General features: G+C 40.2%; 1 protein-coding gene across 1 annotated transcript in view; it reads right to left on the reverse strand.

Annotated features, from left to right (window-relative positions):
* pard6gb (par-6 family cell polarity regulator gamma b) overlaps window positions 1-8,800 on the reverse strand; it is a 35,909-nt gene extending 27,109 nt beyond the window's left edge. The window contains exons 1-2 of the mRNA XM_026156102.2: window positions 8,451-8,800; window positions 372-594 (exon numbers count right to left, since the gene is read on the reverse strand). Coding sequence (XP_026011887.1) covers window positions 372-594; window positions 8,451-8,522 — 295 coding nt within the window. The 5' untranslated portion in view covers window positions 8,523-8,800. The remainder of the gene's footprint in view (window positions 1-371; window positions 595-8,450) is intronic.
* Window positions 8,801-17,744: the final 8,944 nt, after the last annotated feature.

Below are 17,744 nucleotides of genomic sequence, written 5' to 3' on the forward strand. Positions count from 1 at the left end.
TTCATATGCCTGCGAGGGCTTCCTCTGGATCAGGCACAGGACTTACCAAGGCAGACAGAGGCAGACTGAAACTTATCCAGCCAATAAGAGAGCCGGAAACACAAAAGCACATATACAGACACACACAGAAGGCCTGGCATGAAGTAAACAAAAAGCCCTCATAATTGGACCAGGAAATATTCAGGGGGGGGAAAACTTGATTCTAGTCAGCACCATAATTGCAGCCCAAGACACAGTTAATGCAACAGTTGATAGTTTGGTAGGTTTACCAGTTGGAAGACATTTGGAAAGAAATATTTAAACTAGTATTAAAGACGTAATCTGCGGGGGATAAAGAGGCGAAGGAAATCGCACAGTGTAGATCAGCTTACCTTGTCTCTGTATGAAGATCCTGAGGAGCGGGTGAGCGGTTGACACCGCCTTGACGAAGTTGTCGTCGTTGTTGATCGGGAGCAGGTCGCCGTGAACGTCGGCGTAACCAATCATCACCTCCATGTTGGCGATGCGGTGGATATGCAGGATGAGTTTGTAGAACTCCTCAAACTTGCCGGGCTTGACCCGATCCACCGAGAACCGGCGAAACTCTGCCCCATACTGAGAAGAAAAAAAAAAAAAAAAAGGAATAATCAAAAGAGGAGCTGGGAGAGGGACAACCAAACAGGATGAGGAAACTGGGATTCTGACTGTTCCACATAAAAGTCACAGGGTGGAAGTTCACCGAGCATGTGGTTGTGACCTTAAGTAACATAAAGCACCAAGAAAGGAAGGTTTTTTTTCCTGAAGCAGTAAACAAACTGAACAGCTGTGATTCTCTGCAACTTTAAATACCGCAAGAGGAGCGTAACTTTCCAAACAACTGGATTACACAACATGAAACCTTCAGGAAATATAGAACAAAAATACTTTCAGTAGGAGTTAGCTGACGACTGATATCTCTGTGCTAAAGCTACAACTAAAACTGCTTACATCAGCAATCTGAAGGTGTGAAAATCCCTCTACAGTCACCTGTAAATCTCAGCCCGAGTCTTGTTTATATAACGTGTACAAAAAGCTAATAAAGCTCTCCCTGTTCCCCTTTTCTCCGGGTTTTATGCTAAGCTATGGTGTCTGCAGCTTTGTATGAAACTGACAAATCTCAAAGTTTTGTTATCAAGCTTCTGGCAAAGAAATGAATGAGTGCATTTGCCAGAATGCATAAACAATCCAGTGATTAATAACTCAGATACTTAAAACTTCTTAATCATGAGAATAAGGTTACTTTCAGCTTCTCTCTTATTAACCAGGGGTCACCATAGCAGGCAGCTGTGCAACTTTGATTTATCTTTTTAATATCAGAGGCCTGTCTTGTAAATAGTAGATTAACTGGTTCCTGTCTTTTCTATGCTTTTTCTACCCAAGTGCTTTCTAACATACATAAGTGCCTTGAGGGAATGTATAAATAACACCAAATTGAATTAACACACATTGACACTCCGCTGCATGTGTTGGGGTTCGGTATCTTGCCCAATGATATTTTGTTATGGATTGAACCCTCACAGTGATGATTCATTGGTCGGTGAATTACTCTTTGAAAGAATATCAAAACTTAACAACTGTTTTCTTCAAAGATCCAATGTTGATGGGTTTATTGTAACTTTTTTCATTGGTGCAGATGCTTTTAAACTGTTGTCATTTGTGTTGCCTTTTGTAATTGATTTCACTCTTTAGGCTTAAACAACTACACTTCAAGGATAATGTCCTAGGAATCACTCCTAAGACCTCTGAATAAAGCAATATTCATTCTGTGTCTCTAAATTTGCAGTACTTTGAGCGCATTACAACATGAAGACTCCAGATAATCTGAAAGGACTCAGATGATGTAGCCAACAGAAAAATAAATACAAAAGCTGCAAACTTCTAACTCTCAGTGGTCCCCATCTTGCATACATAGTGGATTGGAAGAGAAGAACCAATTTTTGTCACTAAGAGAAAGTTCCAGGGGAAAGATGCACTCCTCAGAAGGAATTATGCATAATTTCCTAAACAAACTAGGAAAAAAGGAGAAAAGTCAGCACCAGACTTCACACTGAATTTGGATGAAATGAATTTGATTAAAATAAATCACCAAACAGCAGCATTGGTATTAAAAAAAAAAAAAAAAAAAAAAAAAAAATCCATCCCATTCACCTTATTTGTACCGTTTTAATGACTATTCTATGCCTTGTATATAAAACTAAACTACACTCCGGAGAGTCAACATTCACAGAGGTCTAGATACTTACCCTAAAACATTTGCAGGACCTAGCTCAAGTAGCTTTTCAGATTTGAAAACAAGACAAAAGTAAACCCACCTCAACTTCATCAAAATACTTGGAGGGAAAAAAAAAGAAAAAAAAAAGAAAAAAAAAAAAAAAGAAGAAACGAACAACATTAGGGTCATGAAAGTTTGCACAATTGCTATAAGAGGTCTTTCTTTTCCCCAGAATATTTTCAGCCACATCTGAGATGGTCAGCTGTGAAGCATCTGAAGCGCCAACATGGAAGGACCCACAAGTACATTTGCAGCCCCTCACTTCACGCGTGTTGATGTTCACAATTCTGAGACATCATCTCAGTCTTTATACAAAGCCAGGCTGACATTTACTAGATGGCCTTCATATACTGAGCACACCAGTCTTCTAGTTTACTTATCTGCAAGAAGCTGAATGAGCACATTCCCTAAAACCCAGTCCCTTTACATCTGTGCCTGCTGTTGGGATCTTCCTACACTGGCTAAAATTATAACCGGATAAGATGCATCGGGGTCTGGGTGGTTCTCCATCTCAGCTAAATCATTTCCTGGGGGAAACGCTGTAGCTTTACGTGCGACTCTGCACATCAAGATCGTATCACCGAGAAAACAAATTTCAGCCGCGCACTGCCTGAAAACACCAGGAAATGGAAAGCAGGTCCCTATACAATAGCAGAATTCAGGTAGCTATGCATGACAGTAGCAGGCAGCCACTCCTCCCACCCACTATTTATACACAAAAGCAAAGACTTGAACAACTGGGCTTCAGCTTTTCCTGGGTAGGCCACTGTATCGCCAACGAGAGCGTGCCTGAGGGTCACGACAAGGTCATCATGTGACAGACAAGCACACAAAGGCGCGACTGAGGCGCTGAAGCACGGTACAATAATCTACAACAACAGACAGCAGCAGTGGCAGCACCGGGGTCTGAATCAGAGTAGTAATTTGTAGACTAAGGCGCTGTTTGTTACTGTAATCATCAGCTCACAGCTGAGGGAAGCTGACAGCAGAGGAGAAGAGTGGGGAGATGATCAGGGAGCAGGAGGAGGAGGGAGAAGAGGAAAACTGCTGACATAGGAGAGCAGCAGAATACTGACTGGAAAGAAGAAGAGGAGCTGGGGGGGATACATTAACCAGCTCTGTAATTAGAAGATGACACATAAATTTAAGCGGCGGTGTGTGAGGAGACTTAGGGGGATACCGGGTGTAATTTGTTGCCAGGCTGACTCAAGGCAGCGGGAAAGGCAAATGTGTGAGGCTGCATTTTGAAAACCTGCCACCCACCTTCAGCTCATAAACCTCAGCCCGTATTACAATGACACAACAAGCAGACAAGCAGGTTCGTCAGAGTGAAGTAGGTGCTGTTAGCGTCGAGGAAAGTGAATCCGAGGCGCGCATATACTGTAATCAACTCTGAAAGACATCATACGCTACGCTCCACATCATAATTATACTTGTGTGTATCACTATCCTCTGAACGCGACTGCTCTCTTAGTGCAGCACGTGATCAGTCTGAAAAAAGAAATCTGTTTGAACCAGCAGAACCCGGCCCTCAGGTATGAGCAAGTCTGAACATGGCGCGATTAATCACGGGCCTCAGTGCTAAACCTCGACTCTTAGAGCACACCACTACAAACATGACATCACTTGCTCCGCTGGCCTACTGCTGCAGAGTGACGTCCGACAGGCTGAAACATGTCTGGAGCCTTTTAACTGACACACTGAAGAAAATGGAAGATAACCGACTTCTTGTCTCTGGCCAACGCTGGCTCTTTTCTTACCTAATATTCAGTAAGTCGGGGAAACTCACCTCAGAAACTGCCTACAGGCTCCCAGGATTTTAAAAGACGACTAAGTATTTAATAAAGGAGAACCACAGGACCCCACTCCACTCAACCCCCTACATCTCCTAAAACACTCTGATAAGAGCTTGATGTGAGTGAAACCAGCAAATCCTGGCTGAGGCCTCAGTGACAGGCAGCCAGACACCTCCAGTGTTAGCCCTGATAAGCTTATCACAGAAACAGATTCCTCTCGAAGGAAAAAACAAAACAAAAAAAACAAAAAAAAAAAAAAACATGAAACAGTAAGAACCAGTCACACAACAGCAATCAATCACATATGTAACACTCTTGACACTTCTGGAAATCTGAATGTACCTCAGCATTTCTGCAGCGTCTTCATAACAGACATTTTTCTCTCTAGAGCCTTATTTGGCATACGATTATTAAAAAGGGAGTGCACCTAAAGGCCATGTTTGCTTCTGCTTAACAAATGAATTATTTAGACTTTTTTTGGTTTAAAGAAAGTAATCGCATAACAAAAATGAATGCGCAAATGTTCAACTGCACCCAAAGACACTCAAAAGATACTTTTGGGGGCTTCCTTATTCACAAAAAGGTCACCGCAGCGACCAGTTGCACGCGTTTGACTTGGGAGATTTTGTGTCCCTCGGTTGCAACCAAAGAAGCGTCTCCTTCTGCAATCGAAGCGGCATCTTTCTCCTATCAGAGTTTGTTTCAAGTCACACAAAAACCACGTACTGAGAGAGAACTCCATGTTTAATAAAGCGGCTGTAGGAACCAACAGTAACTGTTACAACTTTACATTAACTACGCAGAAGGAATGAAAACCTGTTTGTCACGGCACAAGTTTGCATAACTATATAATAGAGCTGGGCGATATGAGATTTTTTCATATCACGATATGTTTTTTTCATTTCAGGCGATAACGATATCTATCACGATATAAGCCAAATAACTATATTTGTAAGATTTAAATGTGCCGTTGCTCACAAGTAAAATGTGAAATAATCAGCAGCTTGTTTTTATTTAAATATTTATTTCCCATAATAAGTTCAACAGGGTAGATGTACTTAAGGAACATGAGACTTTTTCAGATAAATAAAGGCAAATATTGCAAACTACACAAAAGGCAGCCGCTAAAGCGTTTAAGTTTCAAAATAGAACAAACAAAACAGACTAAATTGTCAATTCCACTTAGAAACAAAATATTAATTCTAAAAATAAATCTTAGTTTGTTTTACAGAAGAACAGACAAAACTGACTAACTTTTGTCAATATCAAATAAACTGAGAACTAAAAGGAAATTCTCAATCTCTCCTTGTTGTATAGCTGAGCTTTTCAAACAGTTTTAACAGTTACTTTAGTCTGACAAAAGCCGAATGACGAATTAGCGCTTCCAGTCAGAGACTGAGGCTACGTCCACACGTACACGGGTATTTTTGAAAACTGAGATTTTCCGTTTTCGTTTTAAAAAATAATCCCGTCCACACATAAAGGCAGAAATGAAGGAAAACGCTGCTATGAACATGCCAAAGCAGCAGGTGGCGCTAGATTCCTAACCGTGCAGAAATATTGGCCAATCAGAAGTCTAGAAGCCTCGGTGGGAAAAAGTAAACAAAGCTGGGGCATAGAAGCAGAACAGAGTCGTATGTGTGGACGGACAGTAACTGTGTGTATATGTAAGCATTTAAACACTGCAGAGAGTAGAATTAACAGTAACAGTATTGTAGAAATTCATTTCACCGAAACAATAACGTGGCGCACAGTGTGACGCATGCTCCAGTTTATTGTATTTCCAGACTTGCTTTCGGCACAATTTACAGTGCACGCTACTCTGTTTTTTGTCAGACTTGAAATAGCCGAAATACCTTCACACTACGGAACTTCTATGGCTCTTCCGTTTGACAATCTCTCCGGCATTGGAACCATCATCTGTTTTCTCTTCGGTCACGCTCGGTTGATTTTTCTAGTCGGCACACTCATTTCCTCCATTACCTGCTGGCTGCTTCCCAAACAAACACACGTGCGGCTTGGCACTTGTGCTGTACGTTACAAGTCACGCCACGTGACGCTGCGGCTGTGATTGGTTCGGCTCTGCGCTACTTAATTTGTATTGGCTGACCTTTTTTTTTTTTTCTTTGAGGACAAGAGCGGCGAGGTCTATCGCGATAGCTTAATTTCTCTATCGAGTAAAAGTTATATCGCGATACATATCGTTATCGTTCTATCGCCCAGCTCTACTATATAAAAACAAAACAAAAGTGAATACGAGGATGATTCGAGTCGGTAAATAAGCCGTTTGGCTTTGGATATTACCATGAACCATAGTTGTTGTTATGGAAACATTTGTATCTAATGAGAAGGTAGGAAGTCCGTATACATTTTATTGTGTATTTTTTTGTTTTGTTGGCGTTTACATAAGAAGGTAAGTCTTGATGAGTGTTACACAATTTATGAGTCCCAAACCTCATCGATGGGTCTTGTTTATTTCTGTGTATTTCTTAAAAATGTAACAATTTTTACTCATTAAAGTAAAGTATTAGGTTACATTTACAGCACGCTTTTAGTGCCAGTGTTGGCAGTCTGGAAAATCTCATTTTACAGGAAAAAAAACAAAAACAAGATAAAATGGTAAATGGGCTGCATTTACGATAACTTTATCTTATTGGATAAAACAAACACTGACAAAGTTTAACTTTGAGGACATAATCTGCAGTTTGAAAATGGTGATAGATTGCATTACATATTACTGCAAAACTTTAAAACTGTAATAATATTGTAATGTGCCCTTAGTATTGTGAGGATATCATATTATTTACTACTAAATGATGAACTGAATTACGTGTAGCTGATCCTGCTCCTCTGTGCCTTCAGAGGCCCAGACTGTGGCAGAGCTATGTAACAGATAAGATTTCCCTTTACAGGTATTCAAATGTCCTCAACTGTCAGTGTGCTATTTCTCTCCAAATAATCAGCTTTTGTTTCATTAACACGCTTGATTTCTTCACTGAGGGAGATGAGGGAACATGAGGGACGGGGGTTAGAGCTCCCAACACACCCCAAACGGATCAAAACAAAACAAAACCTGACGAAGTAGAACAAAATGTGAAACCACTTAAAGTGACGTGACGGAGAGGGATGAGTCACATCTGATCCAAAAGTGGAAACGTGTGACGTGGTGGCATGACGGTGTGCCGTGGTGACGCCGGTGGACCTGTCTGTTCTAGCCACAGAGCTCCTGGCGTGCCAGTCCCACCCACAAACAATCTGCGGCAGCCACGGAGTGACCACTCCTGTCTCTGTGGAACAAACCCTGCAGCAAAAGAAATGGCAAAACAACAAAAAGAACAAAAAACCCACCTACACACACAAACACTACTCGCCTTTTTGGCCGTTTTTGTGTGAGTACATGCGCACCCACCTGTCACCATCAGAGCATCTGTGCTCCATCTGTCCACCACCCCACTGAAACTGGGCGGCCAAAAGGTGGAAACAACTCAGGAGTGAATGAGTCACCTTCTGCACCACTTGCCCATCTCTCAATCTAACCCTCAGGTGTGAACACATGCGAATACTGCATTATCTCACAAATAAATCAGAAACACTGGATTAGAATGCAGGTCACCAGCAATCATTGTGGGGTTCACAAGTGATGAGTGTCAGCTGGTAGTTCTTCACAGAGCCCACACAAACAGTCACTTGTGTATCGAAAAAACAAAACAAAAATAAAACTCTTCCTCTGCAGTATAAACTAAAATAAGAGCCGCATAACTCATGTGGATGTATTGTGTACGTGTTGAGATGAAAAGCTTCATAAATCAGGGCACTCCATTGAGACATAACACTTGAAATCTTGGCAATCCACTTGATGTTTGTGTGTCCATTAGTCTGTCAGCGTTTAAAAAAATGATCCAAAACAAAGAGCTAGGCTGATACTGTGTAGCAAGAACACAAAAACTCAGTGCAACTAATGCAACGTCTGACTTTAACAGGTGGAAACTTTGTTGCTGTAGGAAATCTGGAGAGCTAGGTGCTTCAAAAACAACCCCATTACCCACCTACCCAGCCCCCCTCCATCAACCACCCACAGCAGCATCGGGAAAGAAAGAGTCAAATCAGCAAAATCTGGATAGGAAGTAAGAAGCAAACAATCACTGCAAATGAGAGAAACATCCAGAACCTGCAACTTTCCCCGCACAACTCACGGGGGAAAAGCGGAAATAGTTATGTGGCGTAGGCTGCACACCGTCCGACCAGCTCCGGCTCCGTGACGGGACAGCCATGTGAACATTTATCATGATTATTATTATTTTAATCCCCCCAAAATCCTATCCACCCACACCACCACCAAGCAGGGCTTTCAAGTTTCCACTCACCTTGCTTTTCACTTCCACAGCGTTGCAGTTAGGATTTCGCAGAGGTTGCGACTTATTAAAGCTCCGATTCATTTTTTTCCCGTTTGAAGGAAAAAAAAAAAAGAAAAAAAGTTCAGTCGCCTTTGCCCACAGAGAGAGGGGCTCTGGTCCCGGGCTTTCTGCTCTAAAAAATTCTCCCTGTTCGCTTCTTCCACAGAACTTCGTGTTTCTTTCACCTCCCCGACTTCTTTTTTCTTTTCTCAGTGCGCTCCGACAGACATGAGGGAGGACTTCACGAGAGAGCAGGAGGTGTGCGACTCGCCGCGTTGACTTGAGGAGTGTGAGTTAAGTTTTGAAAATGACATCAGCCCTCTTTAAAAAAAACGGGATTCTGGGATGCATTCACGTACCGCACGAAATCCCCAACTCCCTCAGTCGGGATCTATTTGTATCCTTGCTGTAGTCAGTAAAGGCTGAGTAAATAACAGCTACTACTGATAATGGATTAAGGTTTAAAAATGTATGCTATCGCAAAACAAACAAACAAAACACACACACAAATATTTATAACAATAACAACTTGATATGTATTATGTCCTGTTAATAAAAATATCATATTAAATCAGCCGTGTTTAGTCGTCTTTTGATGCATATGAAGAAAAAAAATAATGAAACCAAAATATATATATATTTAAAAGTAAGCATTTAAAAATATAGATGTAAAAAGTAAGCAGACTTCCTCTAACCCCGCCTTCTCCAATTTATAGCCTAATATATTCAGGGTAAAAAAAAGTGGTCTTTCCGGTTAGTTCGTGCATTTCCAGAATCTGTGAAGGCAGCACTGAGCACGCTGGACCTCCGAGACACCAGAGGACGCGATTTTCTAAACATTTTTTAAAAAGGTCTGTAGCTAAATGATTGAATTCATTGATCCAAACAAGGTGGTGTAAGCCCACAAACCCTGTGGTGTGGAACAAGTATCTTTTAATATAACCCCCCCCAGTTCAGTTTGCAATCATTACCTCTGTAAGTGAAGGTGAAGTGTGAGCCACTGGGAACTCAAACACATAAAAACACCATAGTGTGAAGAAAACAGCCACATATCTTTATATTTAACCATCTGCTGTAGCCTGCTCAACTTTTCAGATACATAACAGGTGAAGATTTACTTGCATTTTTACATTGTCCTCATAATATGGAGTTAAATATGGCCTATGATGCCTTTAAGTCTTATTTTTGTGATCTTTTACAGACCACAAAACCATCTTTTTATCCAGGTTACACGGGATTTGTAATAAAACCTGCCACCCAACTTGGGTGGCCAAGAGGAAGCTATTCTTCTGTCAGCAGAGAGCTTCAAAGTGCACCAGGTAAACATCTCTAATTGCCCCTGGAACGTGATAATCTCACACCCCCTCCTTTGTGAGGTATAGGCATCCTGAGCCATTCAACCTGAACAAAAAACCTCACAGCGTAAGAACCAGCTGATCGGGAATATTCATTTTCAGCTGGGTTAATTAGCATCCATGACCGCAATCCTGCTTGACAGCATTCCTGGGCCCCTGAAGCTGGCTGTGCACAACAGCTGCAGGCTGCTACCCTCTCAGTAGCTCAAAGTGCTGCTGGTTTACTCTCTTCAGGAATGTGTTGACTGCTTACAAACAGAGCCCAAACCCAGGTTTCACTGCGATCCTGCAGCACAGACTCTGCAATGCTCCCTATGTGACTGCATGCAGGGATAGTTACGCTGTAGTAGATTTAGTGAGTAAATGTTTATCAACTGTAGTCAGAACTGCATCTGATGGGTGCCCACAATCAAGTTAGGACTATGGTTACATTGACATTTGGTTATTAGCAGAAGAGACAGTGATTTTTGATGTGTTTCTACAACATCTGATGCTGTCATATTTGCTGTTCGTTAATAATTAATGAAATATTGTGAGGTAAATGTGGTGGTGCTCTATATAACTAGCTTTATGAAAACGAGTAGTCAAGCGTATTGCGCCCACTAACGGCCGATGTGTGGTATTGTTTTAATGACTTTAACAGTGCAACAGTTACAGGGTCTGCATATGTTTTAACTGAATTATGGTGGAAAAATACAGACCTTCCTCTACATAAAGTTAAATCTTTTGCAGTTGTAACCATCTGGGCCTGAATCATCACAGGTGATTGTCATAAACCTACCATAAGGAAAGATGGATATATGTTTTTGTTGTGTGTCAATCAGAAGAATTAATTTCCCTGTTCCCTGGTTGCCAAAACTTGGAAGAACATCCATTCATTTCCTTAATTAGCATCTGAATCAGAATACTTTAATAATCTCAGAGGAAATTATGTGGTCACAGTTGATCCAATAAGAACTAACTAACTAAACTAAATAGAATACAATATATTACAAAGTTACAAAATATAACAAAATCGCTGTAATAAATACAAATAGCTCTAATCATAAATATCCCTGTATATTACACTAAATTACATATATATGGGTGACACTGAGGTGCCCCCTTTGTTATATTACAGTTTTTTCTGATTGCTTAAGCACATTTTTTGTAACTATTGGCTAATTTTGCAAAACTCTTCACACAAATAAGAAAACCTGTCACCCAATCATCAAAACATTTTAGTTCTCTTGCAAAAGCGAACACAGCTAGATTAACTCTTCACACCTTTGTAAAAATGGTGTTTCCGTATCAAACAGTACACACAAGCCATCATCTACTAAGCACACAATTCACCAACTACACACTGATGGTATGAATGAAAAACACATCTGGCTTTTGCTTTCTCTGTGCACAAGGTAGGCCATGTCAGTTTGAGCTCATACTTCTGTTATAGATCCATCCAGTGCTACAAATCTTAGTGCAAAGTGACTGTACTTACCGATTCTCATTTCGAAATGTCCTAATGATGCTTGCCACAGTGTAGCGGCTCAGTTTAGGCTGAACACGTTGGCCAGCTTCCCTCAGGGTCATCCCATGGTTGATGACATGGTCCACTATTGTAGCTCTGGTGTCATCAGTTATTCTGTTTCTTACTCTTCTTACCCTTCCTCTTTCCTCTCCTCGTCCTCTTCTTGCTCCTCCACGTCCTCTTCCTCCAACTTCTTCACCTCCACGTCCTCTCCCTCGGCCTCCTCTGATTCTCACTCTTACTGCTCCTTCCATTGTACTCCACATAGACAGCTTACCTGTGGCCTGTTCATAGTGCTTAGGCTGATTGCAAAGTGGACTAATTATCTAAAACAGTTTTCACATGTGAAAGTGTGCCAGACAGTTGGCAAATTAGTGTTAATGATAGCCATACTGTACATGTGTATACTTTTGCTAGGAGTGTGTTGGAAATTTGGTAATTGAGTGTTGTGCAGTGAATTGTGCCTACAGTTTTGCAAAGTGTGTGTTACAAAATTGCAAACTGAGTGCAAAGCAGTTTTTGTGCTTTTAGTTTTGCAAACTCAGTGAGTGGTTTTGCTATAAGTCTGAATAGTTTTAGAAATTGTGCTACAGGAATCACAGTTAGGGTTTAAGCATTCAGAAAAAACTGTAATTGGAACTTTTCTTTGTAGACGATGTGATTTTAAGTGCGTGCAACTATTGCAGTGTGTACTTGTGTAGATGGAGGAGTTATACATAGTGATGGCCATAGGAAGAAATGACTTCCTGTGTCATTCAGTGGTGCATTTGGGCAACGTGCTCCTGTCTGACCAACAAACCATGGACTCGATGAGAGTTTATTGTCCAGTATTGTCTCTATCTTGGACAACAACCACCTTGAGTCCAGCTCCATCCCTACAACGCTACTGGTCTTGTCTGTTGTCATCCACGACACTCAACCTGCTGCTCCAGCATGCAACCACTGGTGTCCTAGGGAAAAAAGCAGAGCACATCTTGGTCAGGTTGCTGATCTGCTGCAGGCCGCTTGGAAGAACAATCTAACACAAGTAAAAATGACACGGTCTGAAGGTTTAGGGATGTTGTCTTGCCACGAACTATTGTGGATGCTGTCAGTGAAGGTATGCTTTCAATCTTTCTGTTTGTCATCAACATTACACAAAAAGTAAATGTCATGAAACTTCATTGAGCAGTAGTGGAGCATGTGCAAAGGAAGATCTCACTAAATTTTAGTGTTGGCCCACATTGCCTCTTTAAAACTGCAGTATAGTGTATTGGCGTTGGCAGGGGGAAACCGTTTTAGTTTTCTGTGCAACTAAAGTATCTTGGCTTAAAGATATTTATTTTCTTCTTGTCTCAAAAGCCAGGCAATCAATTAGGAGAGAAAGAGACAAAGGGGGATGTACATTTACTTTAATCAGCTATCTTGCAGCAAAGCCATTTACATGATTTTGCTTTTTCTGCAGATGGTGGGACAACATCCAGACTTTCTTTTAAATATAAAACTTTATGCAACATCAAACAGAATGAGTTTTTTTTAAAACATAGATTTTCATCTCACATATTTGATGATTTAAAAAGAATTCTGTATGTGTCATCAAGGAAACAAAACAAAGCCATAACTCATAAAGAAGCTTCAATCACTAGTATGTTCTTTGAAATGGAAGTTACAAGGCTTTCATGATCAATGAGGATTGCAAGGCAAACATATAAATTTACTCTGGACGTGAATAAAAATACAATGAAACCACATCAAAGGTGCTGACTACACACAAGTAATCGATCAGCTCGATACAGACAAAACCAACTAGGATGTTGGCTAGTTGCCATCCAATACTCTATTCAGAATGAGTCTAAATCTATTAAAGTTATCTCAAAACACGACAAAGGGGTCTGCTACTGCTTCGGGGCTGATCGGCAGTGAGATGAGTCTATATACCAACAAACAGCAGTGTGCAGAGGCCCCGAGCCATCCCTTATTTCTTTATATTTTGATGGGAAAATAGGAAATGTGTGCAGTGATTTATTTAAACTCGTGTAAATGGAAATATAGTGTATAAGTGGAAAACCGAGTTTGCATTCTAACAAGCTTGAAAGTCAGCCTGAACTTTTTTTGACAGGCTTTCTAGTAATTTCTTTAATAAAGCTCCAGGAATAGTTATCCAGGCTTCTTGAAGGACATTCAAAGTTCTTCTTTGGATTTTGGGTGTCATCTGTTATGTTTCTTGTCAAGATGATCCCACACTGCTTCAATAATGTTGAGCTCTGGGGAGGCCAATTCATGGTTGGTAGTGTTATATTGTGTGCTTGTCTGTCCAGTTGTGCTTTTATGGCATTGGCAGTGTGTTTTGGATCATTGTCATGCTGAAAAATGAAGCCCTTACCAACCAGACACTTGCCAGATGGGTTGCATCGCAGATTAAAATCTCACTGGACTTTTCTGTGTTCATAATCCCCCCCCAAAAAAGATCTCCAACACCACTGGCTGAAATGCAGCACCAAATGATGACAGAGCCTCCACCATGTTTTAGAGATGGTTGCAGACCTCTCTCCTGACATCCTTAATATATAATGACAATGATTTGAACCAAAAATATAAAATTTGGATTAATTAGTCCATAAAACCTGTTGCCACTGATGAACACAACGCAGTTCATCCCACTGATTCATGTCAGTGATAAGTGGCTTGGAATATTTTGGAAGAAAAATGGCTCAAGGCTTTTGTAAGGTCCTGTATGTTAACCAGATTTTTGATACAATAAGCAAGTGGCTGTAATGGTGACAGTGAAATATTGAATCTTCATTGTGTTTATGGTTGATTTAATTGCATATTCTTCTTTTTAGTGAACAGAACAACATGGATTACTATATATGACAGCACGTGGATTTCCAATGGAATGTTGGGATATTGATTTTTTTTACTCTGAGATAGTTCCCCATATGGCCACCAGAGGGCAGACCACACCCACATAAGATACATACAGCAAGCACTTGGGGGATGGGATCAGTCACATAGAGAGCTGACACAACAGTTACAACGCATGTTATTCGCCCCCCAAACAAATTATATGGTTGTTTGATATAGGCAAAATGCGGTTTTACTTCAGATACTTGCTGTAAGAGTGACCAAAGCCAAATATTATAATCTTAAGAGTGGCTTACGATTTACAACCTTTCTTACCGTATGTATTAATGGTTCTGCTGCTTATTTGCTTTGAACTGTCAGGGGATATATATGAGGAAATCAATAAAGAGAAAAAAATAACAAAAGATAATATAGAAAGAAAGAAGGTGTGGAAAGGTGTGCAAGTAATACATAAACAAATTACAGGTACTAAAGAATAAAAGATTGAGGAACAAGAAGAAAACAGTAGAAGAGGAATAACAGGTAAAGATGAAGAAGGCTGGATGCATCATTGCTTGTCTCCATAATGAGGAGACAGTCATTTTACACTCAGAGCTCATAGCAGTTTGTGGTTTTTATCCAGCTAACTATGTCTGAATTTAGGTGGTCCTTTGTTGGTAATGTGAGATGAGATGATTACAGTGAGATGAAGAGATACACACATTAATCCATCCTTTGTTTAGAGACAGGAAAACATCCGGAGCTGGTTATAGTAGGGTAGGAATGCCAGCCAGACCAACAGAAAGGCTCCTCAACTCAGCCCACCACGCTGTTCTGCTTCACTCACTCTCTGATTAAAGAGAAAAGAGGACCCACACACGCACGTACGCACACGCACACACACACACACACACACACACACACACACACACACACACACACACACACACACACACACACACACACACACACAGAGCCAGATCTAAAGATTCAGGTCATACTGAACAGACACCGTGGTTGAGTTTTCTCATAAGCAGAGCTGTCTCTGGAATCACACTGCGTCATGACACACCACCAGCCTCTCCAGCCATGTCCTTTGACTTAAATGGCAAAATTAAATGCGGTCCAAGTTGACAAATGGAAAATTAATCTCTCCGTCTCTGCCTCTTTTTTTCCTGCAGCGTGATTCTCTTGGAGTATATGTCTGTGCATAAGACAGAAAAGAAGGAGGAGAAGCAAAAAGTATAAAGAGAGTGAAGTAACACATGCAGCGATGCTGGGAGAAGCTCTTTGGAAGGTTTTCACTGTTACAGAGGCGACTTGGTAAGTAGTGCTGATTACACATCTGCTGCCATTTGATTAAAAACACATATTTGTACACTTCAGGCTGGTGAGATTTCCACTCAGGTACTATCACTAACCCATAGCTTAGTGCTGAGCTGTTTTCAGGACTTCATCTTGGGATTTCATCCATAGAATTACACATTTTCATTAATTTTTTTTGTTTATCTACCAGTTCTCAGATTATCTGCCATTGACTTTTCTCTACTAATAAAAAATATTTTTACTACATCATCCTATGTCCTTTTTCTTTTTTGCACCAGTAACCATGTGACTGTTATGGTGTCCCTCAAGGCCCTGTTGCGGATCCTTTAGTTTTTCTACTAGTACTCCCCCCGTCCCTTCAACCTTTGTTGAATAATATATACTTTTTTTTATACAGATGGCTTAAACTGGTCTTGATTAAATAAATACTTAAAGTAGAAGAATTTGGGTCTCCCAGCTATTTCCATTGTAATATCCATTGTATGATGTCATCTAAACCTTTAGGTCCTATTTCACTAATTCGCTTTGATGCTGAAATAAGAATGGTGCTCTTTGCATATAAAAATATTTAAAATGAGATATCCTTATAATCTTATGTTAGTACGGAGGAATATTATTTCCAATGTAAAACCATCTTTTTCTTAGTTTTCTGAACTGTGTAGATCAGCAGCAATGGGTATCTTTGTTTATCATTCTATCTTAGCCAATTCTACAAAATGCTTCCTTTAAAATACTGCCAAATTTTAGTATTTACTGATTTGTGAAGTAATAATATGTTATATTTGAGAGAGAGCTGGATATTTTGAAGCTTAAATAGACCAATAAATTAGCACTGAATGTTTTGGTACATGCCGTAAGGGGAATGAGGCATGTTACATTTTTAGCATGCGATGCAGCTCTGGTTGACTGCCTGTAGTTGCTGCTTGCAAGCTTCATTCCATTTGTGAACTTCTGACCAGTTCTAAGGCCCTTTTACAAAGTTCCCCTGAGTGCTTCTATAAATCCTGGAGCCTTTACGCTCAGCACGTCACTGCTTGGACAACCCCTCAACATTTTCTCCAAGCAGGTCTTTCAATATAGTCTCTAAAGTGTGGTGGTTGGTCTCTTTTTTGGGATGCAGTTTATTTGTCTTCAACTGAAATATTTGCTCTGATTAAGTCTCCAAATATCTCATATCATATCCCCAATAAACCATGGGACTGTCATGTGTGTTTACACACACACGTAAACACACAAGACAGAGGATTAAGGCAGAGAGCATGAGGTGGAAAGAAAGGCAGGAACTGACAGGTCAGTATGGCTACAACAGGGGGGCCATGCCATCCTCCTCACCTCAAGCCTCACCTCCTGAACTGAAATCAGGCCTATAATTCACAAAAATGTGCAAAAATATGAAAATGTATTCCCGATATTGTAACAATTACTTATTGTCAGCAGATTAGACATGTAACCCTCCCACCTCCAGACAGCTGACAATGAGTCAACTAAACAACAACAGCTGGTTATAAACTAATGTTGTGCCAACTAAGTTATTGGGCTTGAGCTTCCTAAAAATCTCACTTTCCATCTGATAAATAGTTTGATTGGATTCCCACTCTTCTATTAGAGTTCCTTGGAGTTTATTCAAGTTTATTCAAGTGTCCAAGTCCGACTTCAAAGAAAGTTTCACTTATACTGATTGAAACACTCTGGAGCGAATCCAGTCTGGTAAACATCCATCAAAGCAAAACTTTGACTCACATACACACACATTCTGGAAAACTATCTAGGACCACTCACTATTGTTTAACAAAAAATAAAATATTTAATTGGTACCTGCTATTTAATTCAATATTTTTGCCAAGTATTTAAATATAAATACATAAATAAATAAAGCGTATGCATGTTCTGTCTACTTTACTGACACCTATTGGTGAGATTTTATGTACTGTACCTTTAAGGGTCAATAAAATGTTCACAAACTTTACACCCTAACAACTTGTCGCTGTACACTAATGACGGGTAATTATTTTTCGTTAAACATGTTTGTTTGTTTTTATTTGAATTTTATGAAGTTTGGTTCATGATTATCTTTGTTTCTGTCACTATTCTCGTATGAGAGAAGGATTTTTTGTCGGTTTCTATTTAATGGGAGTCATAACTACTTGGTCACAGGATGCTTGTCGAAACATTGTACATGTTGAATGACTTCTATAAATAAAGTTTATCAATCGTGAGCACGCAAACATGGAGATAACTCCATCACGGTCC

Source organism: Astatotilapia calliptera, chromosome 22, assembly GCF_964374335.1.
Source record: "Astatotilapia calliptera chromosome 22, fAstCal68.1, whole genome shotgun sequence".
NCBI lineage: Eukaryota > Metazoa > Chordata > Actinopteri > Cichliformes > Cichlidae > Astatotilapia > Astatotilapia calliptera.